The sequence below is a fragment of the Amblyraja radiata genome, chromosome 34 (assembly GCF_010909765.2).
Source record: "Amblyraja radiata isolate CabotCenter1 chromosome 34, sAmbRad1.1.pri, whole genome shotgun sequence".
NCBI lineage: Eukaryota > Metazoa > Chordata > Chondrichthyes > Rajiformes > Rajidae > Amblyraja > Amblyraja radiata.
Genome location: NC_045989.1, coordinates 10,677,157 through 10,685,236, shown reverse-complemented (window position 1 = coordinate 10,685,236; position 8,080 = coordinate 10,677,157). Strand labels below are relative to the sequence as shown.

The window sequence follows — 8,080 nt, the reverse complement described above, 5'->3', positions numbered from 1 at the left end:
GGCTGAGTTCCTCCAGTGCTTATGTTTCTATTTTTCTGGCTATGATGACCATCATTCTTCACTCCTTGGCCAAATATTAAAACCATAAAGCATTTGCTAATATAAAATCATAAAACTGCTAGAGTTTGAAACAGTTTAATGGCAAAAATCAACAGCTTTTGAAAAGCTGAGTAATTTTCACCAAGAACTGTTAATTTTCCGCATTTTGATTTCGGTTTTCTTCCTCCCCAAAAAAATCTATATATTTTTTCAAAATGAAATATTAATTCAACCCAGGAGCATATTTGCTCCAGTGACTTTAAATGGTATTGATGTTTGTCCACAATGAGGAAGGGCTGCAGTAGGAACCAACAGACAGCGGAACTAACGTACGGGGAGCTGCGGTTGTAGGGAGACGAGGATGGAGGGGACGGGAATGCCATGGTAACGGGCCTGCCCGCGGCGGGGATTCCCCCCACAGGAGGCAGATGCCGGGCGACCGGCCGGAGTCGGGACTGTCAAGAGGGATTGTCTTTCAAACACTGCGAGTTGCTGTGAGCCGAAGTCCTGCGGTGAAGGAGGAGGCAGCAGGTAAAGGGGCTGCGGGGCTGGGGCAGCGCCAGGAACACCCTAGTGTTAGTTCAAGTGTAAACGATTATTGTTACTATAAATAATTTTAAAACGTTAAAATTACCCTCTTTTCTAAATATTGAAAATCATAAAATTAGAGAAGTTTGCAATACGCCGACCATTAAAGGGGAAAGCATTTGTAAAAGTTACATAATCATAAGAGCTGTCATAGGCGTGATTGGCCGAGTGGTCTTCTGCCTAGTCTCTTATGGCACCTTTAACTATATCCAAAGAACTGCCAGTATTTGAAGTGTGTGGCTGCTGATTCTTTGCAAGCAGAGTGTCCAATATGTAGATACAAAAGATTGCAGATGCTGGAATCTTGTGCAAAACACAAAGCGCTGGAGGAACCACATATTTCATATTCCTCTATAATTCTCCAGTTTAACAATCTAAGTGCCCATTAGTTTCTAATATTTTCCAGTGCACAATCTCTTTCAAACCTACGATCCATTTTTCCAAATAACAATGGATAATGGATCGGGTAGACGCCCAGAGTAAGGGAATCGAGAACCAGAGGACATAGGTTTAAGGTGAGGGGGGAAAGATCTAATAGGAACATGAGGGGTGACTTTTTTTATGCAAAGGGTGGTAGGTGTGTGAAACGAGCTGCCGGACGAGTTAGTTGAGGCAGGTACTATCGCGATGTTTAAGAAATATTGAGACAGGTACATGGATAGAACAGGTTTAGAGGGATACGAGCCATATGCAGGCACGTGGGACTCGTGTAGATGGGACATGTTGGCCGGTGTGGGCAAGTTGGGCCGAAGGGCCCGTTTCCACACTGTAAGACTCTTATGCTCTCTTGATGGCACACTAACTGAAACCTTTTTTTCACAGCAATGGCTGTGGTAATGAAGAAGATTCATGGAGGCCTACTTAAGATAATTCTTCACCCATTTGGTTCCAATATTACAAAACCCAAAGCATCTGATGTTCTAACACAACATTTACTTCAGAGAAATTTCCCACATTGGACATCGTACTTTGTTAAATACAGTTCTGTGGAAAATGATCAGTTTGGACTCTCACATTTTAACTGGAATGTTAAAGGAACCAATTATCATGTGCTGAGGACAGGATGCTTCCCGTATATCAAGTACCACTGCTCCAAGGCACCCACATACAACCTGGAACCACAGAATACGTTTTTCACTGCATTGAAAGTTATTAATCTAGGTGAGTTATCCAAGGACTGAATGCTCTGTGGCACTTAGATGAAACATTTATTATGACAGTGATACAAACTGCATTTGTTGGTGAAAGATTATTCTACCTTAGAAGAGAAAATTAAGAAGTTTGAGCTTTGAACATAAGCAAATTTGTAGATGACACAAAGCTGGGTGGCAGTGTGAACTGTGAGGAGGATGCTGTGAGAATGCAGGGTGACTTTGGAAGGTTGGGTGAGTGGGCAGATGCAGTTTAATGTGGATAAATGTGAGGTTATCCACTTTGGTAGCAAAAACAGGAAGGCAGATTATTATCTAAATGGTGTCAAGTTGGGAAAAAGGGAAGTACAAAGGGATCTGGGGTCCTTGTTCATCAGTCAATGCAGGTACAGCAGGCAATGAAGAAAGCGATTGGCATGTTGGCCTTCATAACAAGAGGAGTTGAGTATAGGAGCAAAGAGGTCCTTCTGCAGTTGTACAGGGCCCTAGTGAGACCACACCTGGAGTATTGTGTGCAGTTTTGGTCCCCTAATTTGAGGAAGGACATTCTTGCTATTGAGGGAGTGCATCGTAGATTCACAAGGTTAATTCCCGGGTTGGCGGGACTGTCAAATGCTGAGAGAATGGAGTGGCTGGGCTTGTATACTCTGGAATTTAGAAGGATGAGGCGAGATCTTATTGAAACATACAAGATTATTAAGGGTTTGGACACACTAGAGGCAGGAAACATGTACCCGATGTTGGGGGAGTCCAGAACCAGGGGCCACAGTTTAAGAATAAGGGGCAAGGCATTTAGAATGGAGATGAGGAAACACTTTTTCACACAGAGAGTTGTGAGCCTGTGGAATTTTCTGCCACAGAGGGCGGTGGAGGCCGGTTCTCTGGATACTTTCAAGAGAAAGCTTGTTAGGGCTCTTAAAGATAGCGGAGTCAGGGAATATGGGGAGAAGGCAGGAACGGGGTACTGATTGTGGATGATCAGCCATGATCACATTGAATGGCGGTGCTGGCTCGAAGGGCCTACTCCTGCACCTATTGTCTATTGAAAGTTTTGAAAAGAAATGGCAAAGTTGAGGTTTTTATTTTTAGGAGAGCATTCAGAAAGTAGAGAACAGGGAAGCTAGAAAACCAAACCAAATTTTAACAATATTGCTTGCTTCACTAAAGTATAATTTAAAGTGAACCTCCCCGAGCAGGTCTGAGCATGGAGCTGAGAACCTAGTTTAAGTATACCTGCTCCACTTCAAGCCTTGCCACTCCCAACCTTGACCAACCATTTACCACCCTGTTCTCTCAATCACACTCTATCACTCAAACTGATCTCTTTCGAATTCTGGACACACCAACCTTAATTATCAAAACCCTTGGTAGTGATGTTTGTGTCCCTGATTGCACATCCACCATTGCCCCTCATTTACCAACAGCAGATCCCATACTTATTTTTTGCTAATATCTGACCCTCACACGAATCCCTCCGTTATCTACATCGTCATTCAAGTCGTCAACATCGAAAACAAACAGTGGACTCAGCACTGACCCGTGGCACACCACTGGTCACAGTCCAAATCAGAAAAGAAACATTCCACAACCACCTTTCGACTGCTTGCTCCAAACCAATTTTGAATCAAATTGGCTAGCTCACCTAAATTTCATTTGATTGAACCTTCCATGTAGGACTTAGTCAAAGGCCTCACTAAAGTCTATATAGACCATGCCCACTGTCCTTTTGAAGAGGATCAATCTTCTTGGTGACCTTTTCAAAGAAAAATCATCGGAGTCATGATTTTCCAAGCCATGTGGACTTTCTCTAACCATTCACTGCACAGCCAAATGCTGGTAGATACTTTCTTCAAGAATCCCCTCCAGCAACTTTCCCACCACTGACTTGTAGTTCCCTGGCTTGTTCTTGTTACCTTTCTTAAATAATAAAAGGCTGTCAAGGAAAGGTTTGGATGTAGAGCCTCAAATCTGGAGGACCAGCTAATAATTAACCAGTTTCAGAAGAGAACTATAATAGCATTTTACTTAATAAGAATGATACAAGCCTCAGTCTGTTCAGTATGCCATGTAACCTATTCTATTTTCCCTCCACTCTTCTACTGGAAACTCTACAGGTATCCCGTGTTTGGCCTATGGGATCGGTGCATGGTTTTTTGTCAGTGTCACTGAGATTATTCACACCAGTTCTGGCCCTGTGAACATCTATTTTCTCTACCAGGAAGATATAAGAGCCAAACACTGAATATCATCCTGCATGCAACTGGTCTTGACTTCAGAGTTCGTGCAATAATTGAAAAAAATAAACTATTTTTCAGAATAAAGGCATAAATGCCCTTTGTTGGACGCTTATTTTTGTCAGTGCTAATGGTGTACAGCCTGGTCTTTAATATAAATATACATTCTAAAGTGCTGGATGTTTGGAAGGATGAATCTTTCTTCTTTTGAATGTTTTGGGTAATCTGAAATTAACTCCATCACACCTATAAACTGTAGTGATAACAATCTGCTCAGATGCAAAACTAAATTCATTTCTCACGAGGCACCCTGTGGCGTCAGTGAGATTACTATTTCATGTGTATCGACAACTTTATGTTGCAAGTTTGCAAACAACTATACTGTTCCATATTTTAAGCCTTTCTTTCCTGTCCCTTCAATTTAACCTTTTACAAAAGATTTTCAGATTCAGATTACCTTACTGTCACATACACCAGGGTACAATGAAATTTCTAGTTCATATGAAGCTCAAAGAGCAAATAATAAATATAATACATTGAATTAAAAAACACCAGAATTGTTTGTCTGTGTGCGCGCGTGTGTGTGTATATATACACACTATGTTTACTATGTTTACATATTCAGTTATGCTGCTCCAAGTAAGAATTTAATTGTTCTATCTGGGACATGATAATAAAACACTCTTGACTGAAGACACTCTTGAGTCTTTGGCCATTATTGAGCCATTATTGTACACATGTCATCTCTCCTAAAATAGCTCATCTGAATTCCTTAATCAAGCCCTCGCCACATAACCGGAATATCCCCCATAGTAAAACAAATGACATCAAGTTATAAAAACACATAATCTACCTCATCAGTCTGAGCACATCTATAGTAGCCAACACTGGACCACACCATCATCCTCCAATGCCTCTGTTGAGCATCCAGCTGGACCCGAACTAGACTGTTCACAACTATTATACAATCTCCCAGGAAGGTGTCATCATAGTGGTGTTGTCACATTCTCTGCAACATTATTTGATTCCACCTCCTGGTCAGTTGATCCCCTCATCCAAGCCTCCTTTACCTACAGTTTGAACTACTGCACCACATTCTCGGCTGAAGATAAACACAAAAAGCTGGAGTAACTCAGCGGGTCAGACAACATCTCCGGAGAAAAGGATGGTTCGGGATAAGATCCTTCTTAATTTCCTTTATATAGTTCAAAAACAGACTCATCCAAAACTGCTCTCTGTGACATAAGTTACAGCTCCACTTTTCCATCATCCTGTGCTTGATAACCTTCATTGGCTCCCAGTTGAGCAATGCGTTTCAATTATCACTATTTTAAATTGTCTTACCAGTGCCAGCCATGCCTTCAACAACCAAAGCCCACTGTTCTTCCCAATCTCTTTTCCATCTCTCAGATGCTTCTTTAAAACCTACCACTTTGACCAAGCTTCCTATGTACCTAATCACTCTCTGTGATTCATTTGATAATGCTGTGAAATATAAAATATTTTGATATGTCAATAGGGCTACATATTTACAAGTTATTATGAATTTAAAGCACAAGTCAAAATCTGGCTATTACTGATTACACATCAGTGGTTCTTATTGAGGATGACATTATTTGAAAAAAATAAAGAGTCATACTGTCCTGAAAATTCCTCTGTCAGCTGACCAAGCTAGCAACTGATATCAGAACTCAGGTTATACCTGCTCTTGGCATTAGGTAATACATATGACAATGGTATAATCTTCAGTACTTAAAATAATTCTTTGAAAATGATGTGATTTAAGATGTTGAGAGTTTTATCACTTTTACGAACCTGAAATCATAGGTGAACAAAATTCAATGTTTTTTTTTTTAAATGGCAGATTTTAAACACAGTACACAATTGAATTCACTACTTTTAGAAGTGTAAATGCTCATTTCCGAGTACCATAATGTTCATTCATTGGTATTTAGCCTTGTCAGAGACTCTTTCAGGGAGTTCCCATCTTGAGTACAAACTGATAAAATGTTTTTTAATTACCAGACAGTGAATATAGCCTTTCACTGAAAGGCTGAATCTCTTGTCAGCGCACTCGTTTGATTTCTGATAATGTGCACTGCTGACTTTGCTTATCTGTTATTCAATAAAGACAGACAATGGGGCCTCCTGACCACGCTGTGATGGGCAGTCTCCTTTGAGAATGGGTCTGACAAACTACTGTATTGATTTAAACAATTCTCTGCTGCTTGCAGCACTAAAAACCAAGCTTGATTTCTTGCCTAACACTTCCACTGTGTAACAATTAAGCAACCAAAATAATTTCTTGTATTACATGAAAGTCAATAGACCTTGCACACCCCTAGCGTTGATCACTGTGAAGGATGGACTAGAGGCTGGCAGAGGTCAGGGGTTGGAATATAATCATATCATTCAGGGGATTAGTATTGAGAGCCCCCTTCATTAAGGTTCACTTCCCATCTATTGTTGGATGTTTAAAAGAAAGAGTGGCAATGATAAAGAGGATTGCTTTAATGTGAGCAGTGCAGTCTCAGGTGGCCCTGGAAGTTAATTGCCGGCAAGACAATGCAAAATTGGAAGAAGACAGAACAGCATCACTAACCAGAACCTGACAGCTAAGAAATACAGATCTATACTGTGCTCTGTGATATGGTTGATTTCCTAAATCTGCGAGTGCATTCTGATTATAAGTTTGACATAATGAAGCACGTTATATATTTAAGGCTTTGCTCATTTGTGCTGTAATTCTACTCTCAGATTTATCATTTTGTCTGCAGAGGGTTCTGATTTTTGTTTGCTGTGATTCATACATCTATTGCACGTGCTTGATGTAAATCCTCTTCAATCTCTACCTTGTACGGGTAGTCATTTTCCATTGGAAAATGTTGGTTGGCTTGTGAAATGCGATCCGTTACGACCCATTATTGAGCAGTACCAGCTGTGGCTCAGATAGTAACACCAAGGACTATGTCAGAGGTCTATGGGTTTAACTTTCAACAGCATAAAATCTAGGCCACTGTATTGGGGTGCACGTGTTAATAATAAGCCAATACCATCTGTGGTACTATAGAGAGTGCTGCATTGTTGGAGATGCTATCTTGTTCAACGTTAAATAAACGTCTCAGGAGAACATGAAAGATCTAATGTTACATTGTGAAGCAGGAATTCTTTCCTGCTTTTGCTCTGACAACAACAGTATTACCAAAATAAAATTTCAGTTCTTCAATTCTACTATTGTTTAAAAAAGACAGTATCCGATCCTAAAAAATATATAAAATTCAGCCTTTGGACTTCAGAAGAGATGATAGACCTTTGCAAATTGCTAACGAGCTTCTAAAGGCATAACGGGTATGTCCTCAATCATCTTATAAATGTTATAAGCTTTTCTAATTTAAAAAGAAGTGCGAAAGCTCACTCATAGTGCTTGGCTCCTGTCGTGTACGCTGCTGGTCTGTGTTCGATTAGTACCTTTCCAACCGTAATAGCTTTGTGGATTGTTCATTGAAGCTTTCTTCTTGTTCATTTATATTTGAGACAGTGTCATTGAACTTAAAATGATTGATTATGGTCATAAACAACAGCCAATCAGGGCTTTTGAAATATGTTAGATATTTTGCAGTATTTCATTGAGGAAGGATGACTATATGAAAGGAATGTACATTTCCTCATAATCTACACAAGTGCACTTGATACAATACTTTTAATTATTTTATAAATAAATGCTTCTATAATCACTTTTCATGATAATAACTCACTTCAGTCATTAGCGAAGATCCCTGTGGCTCTGGCCTTGTTTTGAATATTATTATTCAATTTATTTGCCCTAATGCAACAGGTATCCTGACATTTATGCTCAAATGCCTTTGGGTGGAGTGGGGCGTGGGGTCATAATCCTCTTTAGGTTTATCATTGTTGATCTGGAACACTTGGGAGATTAAATAAACCCATGATAGAGTAAGTATACGTATAATGTCAAGGGGCGGATTGTATTTCTGGTATCTATTCGAAGGCTCAGGGGCCAAGGGATACCACTGCACCCAATTGCATGGAAGGCTGTAGCCTAATGAC

The 8,080-nt window shown here is 40.1% G+C and overlaps 1 protein-coding gene across 1 annotated transcript; it reads left to right on the top strand.

Annotated features, from left to right (window-relative positions):
- Nucleotides 1-379: 379 nt before the first annotated feature.
- c34h15orf61 (chromosome 34 C15orf61 homolog) lies at nt 380-4,114 on the top strand. The gene is made up of 3 exons (XM_033050044.1): nt 380-570; nt 1,450-1,788; nt 3,893-4,114. Exons 1-3 carry the CDS (start codon nt 468-470, stop codon nt 4,018-4,020), a joined length of 570 nt encoding a protein of 189 aa, XP_032905935.1. The 5' UTR covers nt 380-467; the 3' UTR covers nt 4,021-4,114.
- The last annotated feature ends 3,966 nt before the right edge of the window (nt 4,115-8,080 follow it).

Coding starts and splice junctions, on each gene's coding strand:
- c34h15orf61 (XM_033050044.1), top strand. CDS start 468: ATGCCGGGCGACCGGCCGGAGTCGGGACTGTCAAGAGGGATTGTCTTT. Junction 571..1,449: donor GGTGAAGGAGGAGGCAGCAG/GTAAAGGGGCTG, acceptor TTTTTTTCACAG/CAATGGCTGTGGTAATGAAG. Junction 1,789..3,892: donor ATTGAAAGTTATTAATCTAG/GTGAGTTATCCA, acceptor GAAACTCTACAG/GTATCCCGTGTTTGGCCTAT.